Raw genomic sequence first — 23,451 nt, 5'->3', positions numbered from 1 at the left:
CCCTATATAAAGCTTTTTGCAATATTGGAATTTTAACAAACCTCATCCAGTATGTACGGAAGAGGCAAAGATGTGATCACCATGTCCTTACTCTGTATCAGGTTATTTTTCTGCATCCTTGATTATCAGGCATAGAACAGCAACAATCTGAAATAGCTGGTAGACATGGAAAAACATGGCTAAAACTATAGTTGTGGGTTACACACCTCAACTGTGAAAGGCTAATGCTGTGTGCACAGTCCTTGGAGGCCACTCTTTTAAGCCTAATTATTACAAACTGAAAGGAGGTTTATCTGAGCTCAACGTGATCCTGGCCAGCCAGGTAGAGGGCAACATGTGATACTTGAGACCCTGTTTTAAACCAGCACAGAAATCCACACTTCATTCAAAGCATCATCTACGAATTCTCGATTATTTACCATTCTCTCCCTACCAGTCGTTCTGTTTGGAATGGTAGAAAACAACTGGAACTGATCTTTCTATTTTAAGGACCTTGATCTCTCTTTTTTTAGGTCCACATTAAGAGTGCATACAAATGGACATCACCATCTGAACATCTTAGTATTATCTACTCTGTATATATAGCATAATACTGTGCCTATGACAGTCTTAAGCTTCCTTGAGTGTAGTTGCCCCATCAAGAAGTGTGAAGTTCTGAGTTCAAACCCCAGTGATGCTCTAAAGGGACTAGAAGAAAGCCATCAGAGATACTCCACTTCTTTGTCCTTAGATTAAATCAAGTTGACACAATGTGAACCTGGTGGGCTATTTAACCAGCATCTTTCTCCCAACCCCACTTCCACGAGTTCAGTCCATGGCAGAATTCATCCCCCACCATCCTAGATATTTCTTTGTATATTTCTACAGGAGCCAGGTTTCTTTTTTTTAATAGAATTAGTTGTAGGCAATCAACTGCTGCCCTATGTGAGAAATGATTAGTATCTATTGCAACTTACCACAGTGTATTTGTGTATACAAGTACATTATTGGAAATCCAGCATTACTGAGGGATTGGAAACCAGTGCTGTGGCCTTGCCTTTCTGTGCCTCTTCCTGGCTCACAGGCAGCAGGGGGCAGACCTTGAGTTCCTCTTCAGGGACAGAGTGATGTTGAATGGGCACTGAGCAGGCAGAGAAACACAGCTGAGGCAGCTCCTTTCAGTTATCAAACACATCATCTCCTTCCCATCTTAAGGGCTACTGCTGAGGTCTTGCCCCCATACCTACCTTAATAGCAGTGAATTTGTTACACAGCAGCCAGCTCTTTCCTATTGCTCTGTAATACGCCTCCACATCATGGATGCCAAGAAAAACACTAACAAAGAACAAAAAACTCTGACGCTGAACTGTGTGGTGCTGGTCACATACCCTGTTATGTTCTGTAGGTTATGAGGTTTGTTAATCTTAACAAGTTCCCCAAGTGTATTCTTCACATAGGACCCAATAGATTCAAGGAAAATAGGAACAATTATGTGTAAAATGGCCTGAGTCAGGGCCCACAGACCGAAGCATTTCCAACACTTGTGCACCAGCCCATGTGGATTTTGCAATGAGCGGGGCCTAGCAATGTCCAGTACACAGTTGTGAGCTGTTGCTCTGGTTGAACTGTATTGGTGTGTGCATTAATAAACTACACCTATTTAAATGAATTCAGTGTCCTGTGGTTTGAATCCAGACCCCTTGACACCAGGTCTTCCCTTCTGCAGCACTCGGGAAAAAGGCTAAGTTTAGGAAAGGTGACGTCTTGTCATAAGTTATGTGACAAGAGGGATGGTGAATGATCCCTTGTGATAAGAATCAAGGTTTCCTCTGTGGTATTTAGGTATATACTGGCTCTGTGCAACAGCTTCAAGAACCCATTTCTGATTTTCCTTGGGATTCCCGTGATGATGCACTCAGACATGATTGGAAACAACCAAAACGGTGGTCAGACTTGATTTATAAAATGTAGGTAGCATTGCAAACTTATGTTGTAGGATATTGGATCATATTGTCATCCCCAATATTGTGTTATTTACTTAGAAAAATACCTTCTGGCTGTGTAGTTCAGTACTAGCACCAATATTTAACCCTAGAGCTATTTTTGTTTGTTTGTTTGTTTTTTGTTTTTGTTTTTGGATGAACAAGTACTTTCCTATTTTGTGGCCCAGCCCTATCTCTTACTTCTTTGCACAGTCATAGAGAGACCTCAAACATATACTCAGACAAAGCCAGGGGAGTGTATAAAAGGGCCTAAGGCAATACCACATAATGACATTGAAAGTGGGCTCTCTTCTTCATGCACGCCTCCAGCTCTCCTGACATCTACATGAATTATAACTCCTAATGCAGTGTAAATGATGTCTGCGCTATTGCTGAAGGAATCATGAGAATAACAACTGTAAACATTCCACCATGGATAGAATTTGTGGAAAGAGGCAACTGGCAGCCAATGAGAGGGCTCTACAGTTAAAGGGGCTTGCTGTCAAGTCTGATGAGCTTGACTCAATCCCCAGGACCCACGTGGTAAAAAGGAGAGAAACAAGGGACAAGCTGTCCTCTGGCTTCCACTCATGTGCTTACATGTATGTGAGCATATATGTATATGTCTGTATGTACGTGTGGATATGAATGTGTGTATGCATGTATGTGTATACGTGTATATGTATATATGTGTATATGTCTGTCTATATGTGTGTATAGGTGTATTTGTATGTGTGTATATGTATTGTATGTGTGTGTATGTGTGTATGTATATGTGTATGTGTGTATGCATGTATGTGTGTATGTGTGTATGTGTGTGTATGTATGTGTGTATGCATGTAGGTGTGTATATATCTGTGCATGAGCATGAATGTGTATAGTCATGTGTATGCATGTGTTTTCAGGTATGTGTATTCGTGTTTATGTACGAATGTATGTGTGTATGTGTATGTATGGACACCCAAACACACACAATGTTAAAACATAAAAAGCTCCTTGGAGTATTCACCGTGCCTGGATAAGTGGTGACCATGTGGGGGAAACACATGTCCATGTAAGCACACCTGTTCACGTGCGCTGAGCAATGCCCAGCCTGGTCTTGAGCTCACTACCTGCCCAACGATGAGTTTCTGCCCACCTGGTCTTCTCAGAGCCAGGCGACGATTGTTCCTGCCATTCCAGTTCTGTTCCAGTTTCTCATGCCACAAACCTTCTAGCTTGAATCGCACCTACTGACGCAGGAACCTAACAGCCTCCAACCCAGTGAAGTAAGTAAACTTCTTCCTGACATCCTCAGGCTTGGTGTCCCCCATGAGTCACAGGGAGGAAGGATGGCATGCACCAAGGAGAAGGGCCATGGGCAAGGAAGACAGGATCATAAGTCAGTCATCCCTGACACCAGCAAAGTGTGTGCTTCAGAGCTGGCTCTGCTCACTCTTGTCCCAGTGGCAGGACTTAAGAGTGGTGCATACCTGTCACCCAGCACTCAGAGACGTCTGAGGCATGAGAACCAGGAGTTCATGGCCATCTTAACTAATGGTGAGATCAAAGCCAGCCTGGGCTGCATGAGACTCAGTCTCAAAGCAGGCAAGGAGGAACTTGCTATATTTGAGCAAGGAAGCTGCCATCCTCCTGGGTTCTAAACATTCACTGCAATACAGAAAGATGCTAGGGCTAGTGTGGCAGAAAGTAGGAGAGGGAGAAGCCAGGTTAACCCTCACTAATCTTCTCATGCTGTGTGAGCTATGAGTAGATGGTGCCCTATACACTGTGGACAGGATGGTCTCTCAGACAGTTCAGAAAGCCATGGAGGACTCCAGCAATTCTCTACTTGGGTGTCACTTGAGTCTTATATGTGTGTGTTTACAAGCCAAAACATAAAATCCATAGGTGACTGTGTGAATTCAACATGGCCCAGCCATGTGCTGGAATATTATTCAGCCTTACATAGGATTCAGATTCTGATCCTTGAACAGGAATGAGAATGGTAGCCATTCTCCTAAGTCAGACCTCCAGGCAGTGCAAAGACAAACTAACACTGTATGACACCACTGAGGGCTGCAGTGTCACCAGTTATATAAAGACAGAAAGCAGGAAGGTTTACAGAGCCCCAGGGGTGACATGGAGGGGGGAGGTTGGAGGGTAGGTGTGTAAGTGTGACTGAGCCTCAGAGGAATCAGACATGGCTGCAGAATATGCATGTGGCTGCCTCCCATACCTGTGGGTGCTGCCTCCTCAGAAAGGCAAATACAGCAAAAGAAAGGACCAGAGGGGACAGGCTCTGACCTCCTGTAGACACACACAAATGACATAACAGAATGTGCACACTGCTGCCTTGCTGCAGGAGCAGTTGAGCTTCCAGAAGGGTTGAAAGAGGCTGGAAGGGCTGAGCATGGCACTGAGTTCAAGGACATAGCTTTAGGTCCTGGGGAACCTATGGTGCCCAGGCCCCATCCTGCTGATACTGAGGGACACAGCTGACATTCAGGGTGATGGCTGGGCTGGGCTGGGGAATAGGTGTCCACTCTCACCTGCTCCAGCTTGAAGATGTGCTGGGTGAAGTAGGACTGCAACTACTTGTTGGATTCATTGATGCAAATCTGCTGGAAGCTATTCTGTTCAAAGTCCTCAAATCTGAAAATGGCCAAGACACCAATGGGCAAGCACTGGGAGACAAGGTGTGGTTATAGCCGGGGCCTCCTGGGAAGACTAGCCGTCCTGAGAGGAGTTGCAGCAGAGGGGGTGTGTTTTCCTGACCAGTTTGGTACCCAGTGTTTTTTTACCAAGGGTTCCTTTATTACTTCTTGATGGAACCAGGCATGCACATATCCAGGAAGCATTGGGGTGGAACCTGGGCTTGGTGCCCACATGCTGGCATCGCTGAGGGTGAAGCCTCGCCTATCACACTTCCAGACACCGAGTGCAGATGCCTGGGTTCCTATAGAATGGCGGTTCTTACCGTTCCTAATCCTGTGTCTCTTTATTTCAGTTCCTCATGTCGTTGTCATCCCAACATAAACTTATTGGAGAGCTACTTCATAAGTGTCACTTTGTTACTGTGAGGAACTGTAATGTAAATGTCTGGTGTGCAGGAGCTCTGATGTAGAACCCACAGATTGAGAGCAGCTGCTGTAGAGGATGAGAGTCCCCTGCCAGCCCTGGTGTTTGCAGAGATCCCGTGGGTTCCTAGTCTCCATGGCTTTCCCAAGGACAGGGTTTATTCTTGGCCGTCTCAGGGCCTGGGACCTCACAGAAACAGCCTCTCCCATGTCCTTCCTGTTGAGAGTGTGGTTGGTCCTCAGCACAGTCCAGTCAAACAAGGCGCGGTATAGACACTTGGCCAGGGGTCTCCTGCAGTTATGGCCTCTGGACAGAGGGGTTTCTTACCTGGGGTGGGGCAACCGTGCCAGGTACAGGCAGTGATGCTCAGAGTCAAGACCTAGTTTTGTCTTATTTTCATAGACAAAGTTGCCCAGGCTGGCCTCGAACTTGCCGTGTAGCCAAGGATAATTAAACAACTGATCCTACTGCCTCTACCCACCATGGCCTGGCATTGCAGATGAGTGTCACCAGAGCTGGCTTGTCACAGCTGCTATACGGCTCTAAGTCAGGGGCCTCATGTGCAGGAGTTTTATGACTGTGCCATCCCAACCCCGCAACCAGGGTTTTCACCTTTCTCCTGCTGAAGTCTGCTTAATCCTACCCTGGCCCCAGGACACAGCAGCTGTGGGAGACTCAAAGTCTGGGGTTTCAGCACAGCATGGGTACACAGCATGGCATGCAGCCTACACGGCTGTGAAAAAGCCAAGGAAGTGCTTCTCAGCTCACCCCCTGTAGGAGTGTCTAGCCCATCCTTCTCTCCATGGACGCAGACATCTGCTTCCAACTGCCCGACATGTCCCTCTGGTTTTGACTTTCCTGGGTGCCATGTCAATGCCACCACACAGAGTGCTGCCTCTACTGGGGACACTCACACAACCTCTCTGGGGGACATCTGAGCCAAGCAGGGATTGGGTGCACTGCAGAGAGGTCAAGTCATGTCGTGAAGTACCTTGTCCCACAAAGGCTCACTGTTCAGGGAGTTGACTGGAAAAGTAAGCTTATGCCCCTGGGCAGGGTCCCCATAGGGAGTGTCCTACACCCTGCCATCAGGTCTATTCCTGTTGCCATGCAAATTCAATTTGCAAGACCCAATGCTCTGGAAATTTCAAGAGCTAACGGAAATGTACCAGGAAGTGCACACCATAGCAAAGGGAGAGGATGGCACAGAGACCTATGCTATGGGTTAAAGGGCACGGAAAGGCCACCTTGAGCACAGGGGTCAGTCACCTCTTTCACAAACAAGGCAAAGGTCAATGCTCTCAGCTCTGGGAGCCTAAAGGGCTCTGTGGCTCCTAAGCCCTGCAGCTGCAGCCAGAAGCAGCACTGAACAGGATGTAAATGCTGAGTATGGCGATGTCAATAAAACTTTATTTACAAAACCAAATTGGTGGTGGTGGTGGTGGTGGTGGTGGTGGTGGTGTCGGCGGACTGGTTCATTTCAAAGCATGCTGGAGTGGCATGGCCACTGAGCATCGGGAAACACAGAAAGGAATGCGACCGGACGCAGGGCTCCCAACACCCTAGATGTCGACCTATGGCACTGGAACAGGGTCCCTGAAGGTAAGTCTGGACAGTCAGATAAGGTAAGTACAATTTATTACAAGGAAATGGGACAAGATAAATCTTCTCTTCATCTCGCTATGCTTAAGCATCTTTAAGAGTGCAGGGAATTCATGTCTATCAGTCTGGTTTAGAAAAGTGTTTAGAGACAGCAAGAGTACACTCCATGGTTCCCTTACGAGGGTTCCAGGGATTCTGATATCTGGGTCAAAGTGAAAGTTAAGGAGAAAAAGGCTGTCAGGCAGGGCAAAAAGATTCCAATTTCTGGTCTCTTTGGGCTGTAATTTTTACTGTGTTCAAGGCCATGAATGCAGACAGGGTAATAACGAATACAGAACAAGAAGCTAGAGCTTCATTAAGACAAAACGAAAGTAAAAATTTTTCCCTCTGCACCACTGCCTGAAGCAGGTTTTTCTAAGTCTTTTCCCGAGGATGGCATGTTGACCATTAGATTCACAAGATGATAATGACGAATTCACCTGCTTTTTCTTTTCCTATAATTAGGCCAGCATCGATTCAAGGTGTGGCCCAACCGACTTATTATAAAGGATGATACTGGTTGGTTGAAAAAGGTAGTAGCTTTCTATGAACCATATATTAAGTTTTTATGTATATTAAAATTAACATTGGAAAGAACAATGGTAGGAGAGGTAGCTGGAGGACAACTGCTGCAAATGCTTGCTTTTGAAAATGCTAATTAAGAGTACAGGAGAGCATTATTACCTATAAAGGAGGCTGGGGATATTAATGCTTATATGAAGGCATGCAAGGGTATCTTTTCTGAAAATGGAAAGATGCATATTTGGCACGTATTGATCCAGATAGAGTTATTAAATTATATGTTTAAATACTCTTGAATATCCTACAGGCACTTTCGCTCAGGATGAGTTGCCTTTAGAATGGGTTTATATTAAATAAAACTTTAACCAAACATTAACAATTAATGAGGAACAAATTTCTTTAATTATTCAGCAAGGCATACAAAGACCTGTTACTCTGTGGGGATATGATTGTGCTGCTATTGTTTTCCCATTAAGCAAAGATAAAGGGGAATATTTAATGCAGATGTCTGAGGTTTTTCAATTAGCCATGATTTCTTACACTGGAAATGTTGAATTTCATCCTCTCCATAGTAAATTGTGGGATTGCTTTAAAAAACAAAAAAAATTTGATAAATACACTAATTTCTGTTGATCCATTACCATCAGCCCTTACTGTGTTTACAGATGGCTCTAAGACCAAGATGGCTTATTGGACCAAAGATTAATTTTGGGGACAAGAATCTTCTTTTGGGTCAGTACAACAAAATGAATTATTAGCGGTAATTAATGTATTCCAGGATTTTACTCATGATGTAAAAATATTATAGCTGAGTCCGCTTATGTTGTAGGAGTAGTACAGAATATTGCGACTGCTGTTGTTTCTACATCTAAGCCTATATTAAATGTTATTCTCACATATTAAAGGACTATTGTTATTATGAAACTCTAGAATATTCATTACACATACTAGATCACATTCAAAATTTCCAGAATCTTTAACACTTGGCAATCATATGGTAGATCAATTAGTGGCATTTGCTACCCCAGAAGAACACAGTCATAATCATGCCAATACAGGATATTTACATATTAAATATAAGCTTCCCTATTCTCAAGCCAAACAAATTATTGCTAATTGCCTATGTGTCAGTCTTCACGTATAAAATGTATTCCATCTCAAATTAATCCCAGTAGGATGCAACTTAATACATCGTGTCAGATCGATATAACCCATATTTCTGAGTTTGGTCGCCTTTCACATATAGATGTAAGCATAGATAATTTTTCAAAATTTGTGTGGGCTACACCATTGCCAGGAGTACGCACTGCTCATGTTATACAGCATCTATTGGAAACTTTTGCTGTTATGGGACTGCCTTCTAAAATTAAAATTGATAATGGACAACATATATTTCTTATCAATATAAACAATTTTGTCAACGATATCATATTGTACATATTACTGGTACAGAACACAATACACAAGGACAAGCTTTTGTTGAAAGAATTCACCATACCCTGAAATGACAAATTATAAAATTAAAAAGGGGGAAAAGAGATGGCCTTATGCAACCTGAATGGAGTTTGCAGACCAGTCCCAGGGCTATATTGGCACAAGCATTATACGTTATTAATTTTCTTAATTTACCACAAGGTGAAGTTATATCAAGAGCCAATAGACACTTTGTTGAACTTCCCCCAAGAAGGCATGGAAAAGACAGTATGGATAAAAATTGCCTGGGATGCTGAATGGCAGGAAAGGACATCATTGTATATAGGGGAGAGGGTTTTGTCTCATTACAGGATGGGAGACTATTCTGGTTACCCGGGAGATGGATCCAAGCACAGAATAATAAGAACTGCTCCCTACCCTCAAAGGAATCCAGTTAAACCAGCTACATTTTCTCCTGATGGATGTTCTCAGGAGATGAGGAGGTGTCCTCCATTACTGAGGCCCTGGCTTCTCTTAGTGTCCACAAACAACAATGGATAAGGATCCGTGTAGTGACAACCCTATTACCTATGTGGGGTCAGGTGAAGCGATTAAACACTGAAAGGAATAATTTTGTCTCCTTCAGGAAAGTCCTTTACGGCTGAGCACTTATTCTTAGCAATGTGTGTTTTACTCATGGTTTCTTCTGCTGCGGACAATGCCAGTTATCGGGCTTATATTGCTTATCATGATGAAATCCTACTACTTTTCTGTTAGTAAATATATGGATAATGACACAGAACATGATTGGAAGTTAATTCAAGCCTATTTAGAGGGTAATGAAAGTGCTTCAAAAGTAATTAATGCCTTGAAATATGATGTTCGAATGTCTTTTGGTAAACAGCTAGAAGATATGGAATAGCGAAATTATTGGCTGATCAATTGACAGGATTAGATCCCAAGGCTTGGCTTCAAAGGATTTTCCATAGCATGGGAGGAGCTAGTTTTGCCATAATCTTATGTACATTATGTATTATGTTGCTTTATTTTTACATGACTAAACCCCTACAAGGACCTTTAGCTATGTTATGTAAAGTGTTACTTTAAAACAAAAGAAAAAAGAAGGAATTGTTAAGACATAGAGATGCAGCTCCCAGGCAGGGTCAAGAAAGGCCTGGTGACAGATTCAAGTAGGGGCTGGAATGCCGCCCTGGAGAAGAAAATGTTTTTCCCACTTGGCCTTAAATTATGTTCTGCTGTGTCCCGTTTTGTGGAAGTGGTTCTAACGCTCTCTTGGTAATGGTGAGTATATTTTGATTATAATAAGAGGGGTTATTTGTTATATGAATATTTTTAGAAGAAGCTTTCGTTTATTCGTCTTTCTTTGTTTAATCTTCCCTCATTGTTCCGGGTATCCTGGGAATAATGATCTTATGGTATCTTGACACAATGAAAATTGTAGTAATGCATATTCTTAGCTTAATAAGGATTAATAAAGCTTACAACTGCGTGCAGTTTCTTATGCCTTTGCTCTGCACCCCCTGTGTCCTGGGGGTATGCGACCATACCCAGGGCCCCAACTCACTACACATTGACAATGGGTCACCGCACAAAACACAGAAGCATCTACCTTAGTCAAAAATGGACATTTTATTGAATGCACACACTAACACTGATTGATCACATCGATAGCTAAGATACTAGTGGCAGATCCGTGGCCCAAAATACATTCTTCTAAACCTATGAAGCGAAAGAAAGAAAGAAAGAAAGAAAGAAAGAAAGAAAGAAAGGAAGGAAGGAAGGAAGGAAGGAAGGAAGAAGAAAAAACACAAAAAACTTAAGCTTCTCATAGGAACTTCGCAGGAAGTGTTGTCTGGCGGTCAGTTCTGATTAGACCATTTTAGATGAAACAGTGCATAGTGACCCTTAATGTGATGGGCCCTATATAAAGCTTTTTGCAATATTGGAATTTTAACAAACCTCATCCAGAACATACAGCAGAGGCAAGGATGTGATCACCATGTCCTTGCTCTCTATCAGGTTATTTTTATGTGTCCTTGATTGTCAGGCATAGAACAGCAACAATCTGAAATAGCTGGTAGACATGGAACAAAGTGGCTAAAACTATAGTTGTGGGTTACACACCTCAACTGTCAAAGGCTAATGCTGTCCTCAGAGACCTCGGAGGCCCCTCTTGTAAGACTATCTATTGGAAAGTGGAAGCAGGTTTATCTGAGTTCAAAGTGAACCGGGCCAGCCAGGAAGAGGGCAACATGGGATACTTGAAACCCTGTCTAAAACCAGCACAAAAACCAACCCTTCATTCAAAGCATCATCTATTAATTCTTTATTATTTACCACTTTCTCCCTACCAGCCTTTCAGTCTGGAATGGTAGAAAAGGACTGGGAATGTTCCTTCTATTCTAAGGACCTTGATCTCTCTTTCCTTAGGTCCACATTAAGAACACATGCAAATGGATATCACCATCTGAACAACTTAGTATCATCTACTCAGTATATCTAGCCTAATACTGTGCTGTGACAATCTCAAGCTTCCTTGAGTTTCGCTGAACTAGCAAGAAGTATGAAATACTGAGGCCACACCCCAGTGATCCTTTCAAGGGGTTAGAAGAAAGCCATGAGAGATGCTCCACTTCTTTGTCCTTAGATTAAATCACATTGACACAATGTGGGTGGACTATTTAACCAGACATGTTTCTCCCAACCCCACCTTTCTGAGTTCAGACCATGGCAGAATTCATGCCCCACCACCCTAGATATTGAGTTTTGTGATATGTAATTATTATTTAAACCTATGTATTAAATTTTGTCATTTTGTTAATTTTTGTGGTTTTCCCAGTCTTCTTTGATTAACTTACCTAGTTTTATTAATTTATCCCCTGTGTTCTCTGGTATTTTGTCCTTCCCTTCAAACTAAAGTATTCCTTTTCGGATCCTCTACAGAGCTGTCTTACTGGTTACTCATATTTTGTTAAATTTATTTTTAGTATGGATTCGTCAGCACAGTAGCTGGGCAGCTGCCTGCCCTCCATGGTATCAGATCTACTTTCCAAACAATAACGCTCAACTCTTACAGGCTGTGTAGCATCTTGACTGTTTTTGTTCCACTTGGACAGCCCTCAGGACCAGGCTCTCCTCTCCCTTAACCATGGCTGCTGTCCTCTTCCTCTCTCCTCTCCATCACACATGTTCTTCCTTTATTCTATGGCAGCTTCTTCTTCCTTCTTCCCTCCTCATGATCCTCTCTAGCAAAGCCCTCAAACTCACCTCCCCCATCTCTCTGCTGTGCAGCTGTTGGCTGTTGGCTTCTTTATAATCACAGTTAACTGGGAACAGGGTCAGTTATTTGGGGTTAACCAGTCCTGAGTTCCACAAATTAGCATTAAAATACAAGCAGAATTAGGCCAATCCACTACAGGGATTTTTGTTTGTTTGTTTGGTTGGTTTGGTTTAATTTTCATTTACCTTTTTACTTGTTATTTTATTTTTGGCTATTTTTTATTAATCGGTTATTTTATTTATTTACATTTCAACTGTTGTCCTGCTTTCCAGACTCCCCTCATCAAACCTTACATTACATTTCTGCTCAGCTTTGCCTATGTGACAGTGCTCCTGCACCCACACATATCCATCCCCACCTCACACCTCTAGGATCTGCCTTTGGTGGGGCTACAGGCCTCACCTTGAACCATAGAGCATCCTTGCATACAGTTTGGCTGGCAGTTTGGCCCCTGGGAGCTTGGGGATTAGGGAAAGAAGATCTGTTCAGATATTAAAGCCAATGATTGCTGCATTCTCTTCTTTTTCTGGTTATAGGTGAAATTATGTTTGTGTGCTTCTCTTTTTTTAAATTATTGAGAGAAGATTAATTTCTTGGTTTTTCTTGGGTATAGTTTAGTTCATTGTCTTGGAGTTTTCCTCCTATTAGCCTCTGTTGTGCTTTCTTACAGAAAAGAATTCTTTAAATTTGGTTTTGTCATGAAATATCCTGGTTCCTCCTTTTATGGTGATTGATGATTATGCTGGATATAGGAGCCTGTGTCTGTATTACATCTGCCCAAGATTTTCTGACTTTTAGAATCTCTGTTGAGAAGTCTGGTGTAATTCAGATACGTCTCAATTTATTTGTTACTAGATATTTATACCTTACCCCTTTTAATGTTCTTTCTTGATCTGTGCATTTAGCATTTTAATTATTATGTGAATGGAGGAATTTTTCTGGTACAAGTAGTTTGATGTTCTGTAGGCTTGTTGTACCTTTATTGCCTTTTCTTTCTTTACCTTATGAAAGTTTGCTGCTATGATTTGTTGAAGGTGTTTACTGGATCTATGAACTAGAAATCTTAATTCTCTTCTCTATCTATTATCCTTAGGTTTCAACATTTAATTGTGTCCTGAAATTCATGGATGTTTTGGATTCAATAAACCATACATGTTTATCTGAGATGGGTGTTTTGTGCTTTGTGGGATGACCTCCTTGACCCCAGGCTGCATGAAGAATCTCAGCTGACAATGGGGACATAAATCATGAGTTTGTGTAGCAAGACCCAGGCCTCTTCCAGGTTCTTAGATATTAACTGAGAACCTCAAATACAGTAGTAATGTGATAGTGTGGTGTGAATCTAGTTACTCTTCTCTATTTTGATATAGATGACTCTTTTTGTGTCATGGTCAGCTTATAATGACTAGAAGACCTAAGCTTGAGAATAACCAAAGACTACATTGCTTCTCTAGCAGCTGAGCTTTTAAAAGCCCTGGTGTGACAGCAACTTTTGGTGGACATTCTGGATTATTCCTTCTGTACTTTAACTCTCTGTGTCACTTCCACCATCAGTAAGTTAGTTCAATTCCATAAATTGAAAATCCATCACCTCGAAGAAATACTCTTTTTTTTAAAGATTTATTTATTTATTTATCATATACAAGTACACCGTGACTGTCTTCAGACACACCAGAAGAGGGCATCATATCTCATTACAGATGGTTGTGAGCCACCATGTGGTTGCTGGGATTTGAACTCAGGACCTCTGGAAGAGCTGTCAGTGCTCTTAACCACTAAGCCATCTCTTTAGCCCAAGAAATACTTTCTGAATATGATCTGAGATTGGCCATGGGAAAAGGGTAGCTTGAACTGTCCCACCTAGGTTCTGGGCCTGCACAGGCCTGCTCTCCAAAAGAAACCTGTGTTCACAGCTGTTGGCTGGCTAAGAAAGATTTCACGAGACGTGATACACAGCCCTCGGACTTCTGCTTCAGTCATCTGCACAATTTTTCCCGGACGATATCCTCATACCTCCAGCAGGCGGGTGATGAAGCTGTCCACTCTCAGCTCCCCTTCAGACATCTTGTGGCCACCAGACTCTCCTCCCTGCAGCAGGAACAAGGGCTTCTCCATGGTGGCTGCAGCAGCAGTGGTGGTTTGGCATTCTCACCTAGGAGGCCGTATGCCTTTCTACCCCAGTTCCAACTCACCCCAGGCCCGGGCCTTCCCCCCATCCACTTCCCATGGAGCAGGGAGAGCAGCACCCACTAGAAATAAAAGGGAAGCCCTTGGTCCTGCCAAGACTGAACCCCAGTGAAGGGGCTTGTTGGGGTGAGGGGGGTAATGGTGGGAGGATGGGGAGGGGAACACCCATAGAGAAGGGGAGGGGGAGGGGCTAGGGGGATGTTTGCCTGGAAACCCAGAAAGGTAATAACAATTGAAATGTAAATAAGATATACCCAATTTAATAAAGATGGAGAAAAAAATAGAAAGAAAAGGCACACATTTAAAACAGAAGAATATGGACCCTAATTTTAAACCACAGCTCTGTCAATTAACCATACCTTAAGGAAGCTCAGAAAAGCAGGCCAAACAATTAATATTTTCTCGGTTTAAGTAAATAATAATGTCCGCTTCTTGCTATTGTGGAGGGAATTAAATAGATAATATGTAATCATGGAAGTTTTGAAGTACCATCCATTTTTCTGTTCATTAAATCAATCTTACTCATTTCATTGATGAAATATGTATGTTTTCCGTTTCACAGTTATATGTATAATAAAACCAGTATAAAAACCTTCAGAATATTCAGTTATTATAGATATTTGTCATTTCTTACAGAGGGCAACTATGATTGACTACACCCAATTCTATAAAAAACAAAACTCAGGAAACCTGGCCCTTGGCAGCAATGAATCAAGAAATATCTCGGATGGTGGGGCATGAATTCTGCCAAGCAATGAACTCAGATAGGTGGGGTTGTGAGGAAGATGTGTGGTGGAATAGCACACTAGATTCACGTTGTATCATCTTGATTTAATCGAAGGACAAAGAAGTGCAGTATCTCTGATGGCTTTCTTCTAACCCCTTGAAAGGTTCACTGGGGATTGACCATAGAACTTCATTCTTCTTGCTGGGGCAGCAACACTCAGGGAAGCTTGAGATTGCCATAGGCACAGTATTAGGCTAGAAATGCTGAGTGGGTAATATTAAGTTATTCAGATGGTGATACCCATTTCATTTGTTCTTAACGTGGACCTAAGGAAAGACGGATCGAGGTCCTTAGAATACAAAGATCATTTCCAGTTCTTTTCTACCTTTCCTGAATGAAAGACTGGTTGGCAGAGAATGGTAAAAATTCAAGAATTGGTAGATGATGCTTTGAATGGAGGGTGGGTTTCAGTGCTGGTTTTAGACAGGTTCTCAATTACCCCATCTTGTTCTCTAAGTTGCTCGTCAGGTTCACTTTGAGCTCAAATAAAGCTGCTTCCACTTTCCAACAGGTAGTCTTACAAAGGGGCCTCCAAGGACTGTGAGGACAGCATTAGCCAATGAGAATTGAGGTGTGTAACCCACAACTATAGCTTTATCTGAAAGACCCTCAGACAGAGGAGACTCTCGCTCCAGTCCTGAGGACAATCACCACCCTATGAACACACAGGACTCAGTCTTGATGTAAAAACAAGAGGTTTACTTTGGGATACCAATGCACTGGGGCTCGACATGGTCCACACGCAGGAGGGATGTGAGGAGCCTCAAACAACAGAAATATACAGCTTAAATAGTCAGTTAAGATTACACAGTTTCATTAGCTCAGCTATTTCGTGCCAAGGATAACTAGGCAGATGTTTCTCGTCCTGGAATTCCTGGGATAAGGCCGTAACCACATCAATGCAGCTATTTCAGTATGAAGGACGTCTGACTTGATATATGTTTTCTTATCCTGGGGTTCCCAGGACAAGGACCAAGGATATCTGTCTTGGCAGGTGTTACTCTTCTGGAGTTCCCAGGACAAGGCTATAGCTATGTCAGCCTATAGCACAGCTGCATTCAGTACCAAGGATATCTCACTTCTATAGTGGTCAGTCAGCTTCCCAGAGATGTTTCCTGTCTTCTAATTGCCCTGCAGTAAATATGTTCTGTACCCTCTGTTCTTATGGTCCGGCAGCTTCCTAGAGAGTGGGTGGGAATGTGCTTTCTGTACTTTCTGGTCTATTGTCTAACGTGTAGGGGCTAAGCGAGGGCCAGCTTAAAAGATTCTCATTCGTAAGAAATGGCTGTACTGATATCAAACGGGGATCTTTCATATCCACTTTCTTCCAAGTCTACCAGCCATCTCAGATTGTTGCTGTTCTATGCCTGACAATCAAGGACATAGAAAAATAACTTGATACACAGCAAGGACATTGTGATCATATCCTGTGTTGTTATGTATGTTCTAGATGAGGTTGGTTAAAATGACAATATTGCACAAAGCTTTATATAGGACCCATCAAATTAAGGTTCACTATGCACTGTCATAGCTAAAATGGCCTGGTCAGAAGTGACCACTGGATCACTCTTCTGTAACTTCACATGAAAGGCTTGTGCTTTTTGTGTTTTTTTATTTTTCTGTTTTTTCTTATTTATTTATTTATTTATTTATTTATTGTTTTATATGTTGTCAGGAAGATAGTTCAAGTCATGGATCTGCCCCCAAAATCTGAGCTTTGCTACCAATACTGTAAACAGTATTAGTGTATGCATTCAATAAAATAACTTGTTTTTTTTTTTAGTAGGATAGATGCGTTTGTGTTTTGTGGGGTGATCCATAAAACAGGAGTGAAGATGCTTGTTTCTTACTCTGTCCACTGAGTTATGTCTCTAGGCTTGTCCAACTCCTTTGGCTGTACCCCCCCCCCCACACACACATTGCTGACTATTTTATTTTTCAGATGAAATCAGACGTTATAGCTTAGAGAGGCCTGTAAGCAATCCTGCTTTTTTAACTTAGGTGCAGAGAGGAGAGCCCCACACTTAGCCTGAGGGTGCATTCACTGGTGGATCCAATATTTCAGTTTCCTCTGCTAACAGATCACCACATTGTTGCCAGGTCCATAATGAATGCAATTCTTTCTCCTAAGGAATCCGGTGGCAACTGTTAAATGTTAAGCACAAAGCTTCAGGTTGTACCTATAACACACAGCCACATCGCAACCTACCCTACAGGCTATTTCTGGGTGTGATTTCATGCACCTGCACATGATGAGACAGGAGACCTCTTTGGCTACTTATAGTAACTGGTGTGATTTCTCAGTAATCTTTAATGGGTAATATTGCTGACTGAGGAGAATTTGAGGTAGGATGAAACATTTCTGTGCAGGGATTGGGGAGGAAGCACTCATTTAGATACATAGCAATGACTTAGGTTTTTCCAATCAAGCCTAGAGTCAAATTTGGCTTTGGAAGCATGTGGTGCTCAGTGGCTATGCCACAGGGAAGTCCCCTGAAAAGGGTCCATCAGCTTTTGCTCAGTACAGGGAGAACATTAGCAGGGAGGCAAAGTCTGTTCTCCGTGACATCAGCCGTCCCTTCGTGGACATTCTATTGTCTCCTAGAGAGACCTTGGAATCCCTGTGATGTCACCAGTATCGTTGTGACAACCAATTCCCTACTTTTTCACTTAGTGTCCAAAGGATATATCCACAGGCATGTTTGCCCGTCTTCTCAGGCGCTTTGGGAGAGTTGATGTTGATAGAGAAGAGTCTAGAGTGAAGCAAACGAAACCTAAAGGTAATGATGGACACAGGACATGGGGAATGTGGAGTAAGTTCTGGGGAGTGTATGTTGAGCTTCCTCTCAGGGGTGAGTGTGGGGGCCTTCAGCTGGCCTTTATAGCAATGGGCCACAACCACTGGAACATCTCCACAGATATTGAATTCCATGATTATCACAATTCCTGAAAGTCAAGGTTGTCACATTATTAGTTTCTCCATAACCACATGGAGGATATGGCAATGCCTATGCTATTATTGGGTGAACTTCTAGTCTTTACTTTTACAGTGCATTCGGTATGTTAAATTGATATAATAACACCATAAGTAGTCATGGAGGGTATAACTTTTCTGAATTAAACAGGGCATCAATGTACTTCACTTTCATTGCTTCTTTAAATTCAGTGACTATCTGACAGTAGTAAGAGGGAGAGAACTGTGCTCCTGGCATGACCTTATATTCTTAGAACTCCTGTGACTACCTCTGGCTGACGGGGCCAATCTTACCTTCATATATTAGAGGTTCTGTGTGGCAGATATTTTTCTACAGTAGCCAAACTATATGGAGCAGGTAGAGAAAGAGCCTGTAACCTATTGGCACTTGTGGGGCATTTGTCATTTCAGTAGGGGGAATTAATAAGTCTGTTGACCATGTCCTCCCCCTACATGACTTTTTAATGCAAAGTTATTGGACTAGAGTAACAGTGTAGGATATCTGAGTATCCCTGATCAATCAAGTCATTGTGGATGCTGAATTGATGATCTGACTTCTGAAACCAGAGGGGTGAGGGTCCTGAAACCAGGTTGTTGCCTGCGTACCTGATAATAATCGTGGAGAAGGCATCTCTCTGGTACTTGTAAGCCTGTGTGGGCGGGCATAGGGAACACCTGGCTGCTTACATCTCTTGGTCTCTATATAGTAGTGGGGGAACTGTGATCCACTTAGGATGCCTCTTACACAGACCAAACTCCTTGCAGTGACACTGGCTTCCAAGCATGTTCTCCTGTTTGGACCTCACTGTGGTCTGTGTATGCTCTATGCATTCACCCCATGCAGGTTCACTTGTGTTCTTCTACCTACAGCGGCCTGCAGACAGACGTCATCCCCTGAAAATGTCCTAAACAAGGTGCAGGCCAACGAGGAAGAGGAGAGGCTGAATAGAGAACTGGAGCTAACTACCAAGGAGAGAAATGAGCTGACAGATTGCCTCCTTTATGTGACAGGTGGATCCATGAGCAAGAGGTATGCATTGCTCCAAACAAACGACCTTGTTCTAAACCTCATCTCCCATAGATAGGAGATTCAGAACCTGACCCTTACTGAGGAGTGAGATTGAAAATGGACTCTCTGATTCTGCCTGTTGAAAATCTGAACTTGCAATCTGAGTGAAGATTTCAGGGATAAAGTCACTGGAGCATGAGTTCCCAGTGTACAATTGGAAAGCCCTTGACAGGTGGTAGTTTTGCAAGGTTCTGGGTGCTGTGAGTTTGTGGAGAGTGTTTGTGCTTGCTAGGAAGGTGACTGAACGCTATCATCTCCTGGCAGCAGCCTTAGGTGACAGGTCCCACAGTGTTCATATCAATGCTTAAGTAGAAGGCCTGAGGCTCTGGCCTGCTCCTTCTTGTCTCTGTGCCTTACACTCTGAGACAGTAATGGTGCATGCATTTCTACTGATTCTCATTGTGCTCTTTCCATATTTGTCTCTCTTTCTCATTCTCTGAGTCTGTTTACTTTTCTTTTCTTTTTCTTTTTTTTTTTTTTTTGGTTCTTTTTTTCGGGGCTGGAGGCCTTACTTTTCTTTTCTTGTGGGTGTGCCCCAGCTTGTGTGTCTGTGTGTGCACAGCTCTGCATGCATATGCACAACCTTTATATGTTTCTCTATCCCTCCACCTTTGGAATTTAGGGGTCTGTTTTTTGACCTCAGGATTTACCTTTATAATAGTTTCATGGAGGTGTAAGTGCTTTATTTTGGAAGCCCCACTTTCAACAGCACAGTTCTTTGCCTGTGTAGTCACATTTGTCTATACATTTGTATGCCTTGGGCAGATTATAAGTTTGTGGCAATATCTGGTCTCATCTCCAGAATTATGTGTACTGTCTGCCTCTAGAATATTAGTTATTCGGCTTGTAGCATTCCACTTGTCAAAACAGGAAAAATGAAATCAGAGGTTTCTGGATGTGTGTGTGTGTGTGTGTGTGTGTGTGTGTGTGTGTGTGTGTGGTTGGGTAAGCTCTGTGGCCTAGGCTCTTGACAGCATAACAGGTTTGAATGCAGATCCAGCCCTCCTGATTGAAAAAAGTGAGCCAGGGAACCCTTTATCTGGGTGCTTAGCTTCTGTTGTCCTGGGCACACAATTCCAAGTTTCTGAAGCTGAAGAAGATCCAAATATGTAGAATTCAGAAAGTGTCCTTCCAGGGCTGGGGTAGTACAAGACATAGCCTGAGATCATATAATCCTAAACCTCGATGTTCATTGGGTTCTATCTTCCTGGGGCCAGCCCCTACTTCAGGCCAAATCCATTTTATGAAAACTTGAAGATAAAGGAGAAAGAGGTCATGTCATTACTGCACAACTTAGACACAAAGAACATTGAACATCGTGAGAAATTTCAGGAGCTCAAGAAGGAGATTAACTTCTATCGGTGAGTACTGTTCAAAAGGGCCCATCACTTGTGGAATATCCATTGCTGCCTCTCTTTGTTCTGGACTGGAGAGCCTGCAGCTCTGGGTCCATGTCTTCTGCTGTTTAAATATCACTGTGCCGTGGGTCTTTTGGACTCAGTTTCAGTTCCATAAGAGACTGTGACTCATCACCACAGTGTCTATGCATCTTTAGAAGGCTCTGGATAGAACTATACTGATTCAGGCATCAGAGGGTTATTAGGCTGACCTGGGCCTCTGGGGTCATACCAGGTTTTACAAAGCTCAATGTGTGGACCACATGGTTTGCGTGACCTCCCTTGGTTCTACTGTCCTCTTGTGGTTGTTTACTGCCTACTAATTGATGTTGCCCCGATGCATTGGGCTTTCATGGATAGTTGTAGATCCCTTGTTCTTTTGGAGAGACATGGACTCTTATTGGTGCTTGGGTCACAGATACAATTTATTCTTCCCTGGATTGGCCGTTTGCTGTTTGTGGAGCAGCCTTACATGTATGGATATGTATTCTATGAAGTCTTTATGGGTATCTGGGACCTGGTGGAGTTTGTGGGATTTGGCAGTTGGAATGGGAGGAAGAGGCTTCAGGATCTTACTATGCAGAGTGTGTTTCCAGCAACCTGCACAGCCGGCTCCTGATGGACCAGGCATGTATGAAGAAGAAGTTGGTCACATTGAAGCAGGAGAGCAAGGAGTTAGAGCGATATTTGTTTGAGTTGAACCCGAATGCTGAAGACGAACAGGAGAAGACCAGCAACCTCCAGACCCAGCAAAATGTGGTAGGAACAAGCAGCTGAGTCAGATTAACAATGTCTGATACCATTTGCCTATTGGATACATCTTTGCTTCCCCTATCATCTTTCTAATCTCCCCACACCCAATCAGTCACCCACCTCATGTGATAGAGTTATTCATTGCTCTGTCTATGCACAAGTATTCTGGGATGTTAACCACTTTTCAGAAACTGAATTATGGGCAAGTACACTTCTCTGCCCTTTTTGAAACTGCAGTCCAGAAATGGTGACAGAGGAATAACATATCACATGACTGCATCTCCCTGTCATAGATTGGATGCTATGAAGAGTTTTGAACGAGTTCTTGGTCGTGTGACAAAGGTCATACAGGGGTCATGTGATGGTTGGAAGCACCTTGTAGGGATAAGAACCAAGTGCAAAGGCAAATGAGTCCTGGTCATTGGCTTTGATCTCAGTATCATGTGGCCTTCTACTTTCTTCCTGCAACCCAGTTAGGTCTCTTCTCCTTTCCCCGTTCTTGGTTTTCACTGGTAGAAGTTTGAGGAGCAGCTTGTTCTCCCACAGTACTGTGAGAGTTGTTGGTGACTTTCCCCAGGCTGCAGAGATATCAGCAATGATTTCAGTGAAAAGATCAGTGCTGTCTGTCCAATGCAGCTGAAGGGACAGAAGGCAGCAACTTGACAGCTGGTATGCGTGTCCCCACCAAATCAGTGTCTTAATAGCTGCCTTCTCCTCCCAGGTCTCAGGAACTGCAGGAGACATGGAATAGGACAGATCCCAAGAAGACAGCCCCCTGAAGAGTGAGTTTCTCTGTCAGGAGTTCCCTGCTGACGACAATCCTCAACAGTCAAAGACTTTTTTGGGGAGAATATTCTTCTTCTCAGTTAATTTCCTCATTGTATAGAGACCCTAAATTTATGTATCCGTATGCCAGCCTGTCTCATTGAGGTCTTTCTCCTCTCTCATACCGACAACACCATTTGAGAGACATCTGAGGGGACTGCCTTGACATCTCGTGTCCTAGAGGAGAAAAAGCACTACAACTGTGTTTCTAAATGTTCATTAAGAAAATGCTGTTAAGAAATATTTTTGGTTATGATTTTCATTGAAGTTTTCTTTTTGTTATTTCATAGTTATATATTCTTGTTACTGTTTTTCATTTTTTATACCATTTTAGTTGTTCATTTTATGCCTGTTTTTTGTAAATTGTATTCCTTATGAATAAAAATTGATTTGTAACTCTTGACTCTTAAGACCATCTTATTCAAGGGTCCTTTCCCCTCCTGTAGACTTAGAACTGACAGCTGGATATGGATCTTTGCATGGTCCAGGCAGCATGGGTAAATAGGGAATTTAAAGCCACCAAGCTGTACACAGGGTGATAGTGTCTTTTGTGTGGATAATGTGACTTTTTTTATGGACACACACTTTATGATGTAATCACTGACATACTGTATCCATGCTGTCATGTGTTCTGCTCATCCTAATCTATATCAGTCTACAACACCCATTCCTTATTGACTGTTTGCCCAGATATTGAGTAACACACACTCATACCTGTAGAGCTGCAGAAAAAAATGACAACTTTCACAAAGGAATATAGAATAATCCTAATCGAGAACCATGTGCCTCAGTTTTTCTTACAATACAGCATTAGTATTAAACCACAAAGATAATGACCATCAACGTCATTTTGGGAAATAGGTTTTTATAGGTGCTGTTTCATTTGATCATTCATATGCTGTGTTTTTTATTGTTGCTGATTATATTTATTTTTATCATGTAACTCAATGGATCTTTTTTTTTCAAATGTATGTCTGGGCCACTCCTGAGTGCATTTCCCTCATGATCCAAAAGAGGGAATAGCATTCCCCATTGTAGATGATTGTTAGGGACCATGTGGTTCTTCTGAGAGAGCAGCAGATGCTCTAACCTGTGAGCCATCACCACAGCTCCTGTAGGTAGCTTTTGTCCTTCCAGGGCATGTGCTGTACTAGGTGGACGCCATCATCTCCCATTAAGGAGAGAGATCTCAGGAGATTTGTATGTACAGGTGGTTGAGGGGTGCCTGCTCAATGTGGTAGCCTGCTAGGCATCCACACCGGGCTCTGGTGCCTCCACTGCTCATTGTGCATTCAGCATCATCCTCCAGCATCACTCAGTTTCAATTCCAAACAGAGCTTTCACTTACTATCGATGATCATATAGATTATGCACATCTGATAAAATACAGAAGAGACTAGCCTCCTTCTACAGGCCAACTTGGCATAATGAATTCTTTTGATAGAAAGCAAGATAATTATCTTAATCTATGCAGTTTAGGGAGGTCCTCAAGAGCATCCATAGTGAATGCAGACTGCAGCTGTGACCACATGTTTCTTTTGCAGAGCAGGTCTGTGCAAGC

General features: G+C 42.7%; 2 protein-coding genes across 3 annotated transcripts in view; one reads left to right on the top strand and one right to left on the bottom strand.

Annotated features, from left to right (window-relative positions):
- Positions 1–23,451, bottom strand: part of LOC147999157 (disks large homolog 5-like) — a 115,540-nt gene that overhangs the window by 71,101 nt on the left and 20,988 nt on the right. The window lies entirely within an intron of this gene.
- Positions 6,489–22,292, top strand: LOC147999158 (disks large homolog 5-like). Of its 2 annotated transcripts, XM_087596459.1 has the most exons (7): positions 6,489–6,623; positions 7,128–7,195; positions 7,850–7,916; positions 18,717–18,876; positions 20,133–20,276; positions 20,909–21,071; positions 21,787–22,292. In XM_087596459.1, the coding sequence occupies exons 3-7, from the start codon at positions 7,850–7,852 to the stop codon at positions 21,814–21,816; spliced, it is 564 nt and encodes a 187-aa protein (XP_087452585.1). In that variant the 5' UTR covers positions 6,489–6,623; positions 7,128–7,195; the 3' UTR covers positions 21,817–22,292. The 2 variants fall into 2 exon arrangements, with proteins under 2 accessions (XP_087452585.1, XP_087452586.1); XM_087596460.1 differs by lacking the exons at positions 7,128–7,195; positions 7,850–7,916 and having other exon boundaries at positions 6,496–6,623; positions 21,787–22,283.

The sequence above is a fragment of the Rattus norvegicus genome, chromosome 19, assembly GCF_021556685.1.
Source record: "Rattus norvegicus strain SHRSP/BbbUtx chromosome 19, alternate assembly SHRSP_T2T, whole genome shotgun sequence".
Lineage (NCBI taxonomy): Eukaryota > Metazoa > Chordata > Mammalia > Rodentia > Muridae > Rattus > Rattus norvegicus.
The sequence above is the reverse complement of the archived record's forward strand: the minus strand, read 5'-3'. Positions and strand labels throughout refer to the sequence as shown.

Bases quoted from the DNA above. Each gene is read 5' to 3' on its own strand.
- LOC147999158 (XM_087596459.1), top strand. From the start codon at position 7,850: ATGGCTCTAAGACCAAGATGGCTTATTGGACCAAAGATTAATTTTGGG. The intron at 18,877-20,132 runs GTATGCATTGCT...TCCTGGGGCCAG, and splicing joins GGTGGATCCATGAGCAAGAG to CCCCTACTTCAGGCCAAATC. The intron at 20,277-20,908 runs GTGAGTACTGTT...GTGTGTTTCCAG, and splicing joins AAGGAGATTAACTTCTATCG to CAACCTGCACAGCCGGCTCC.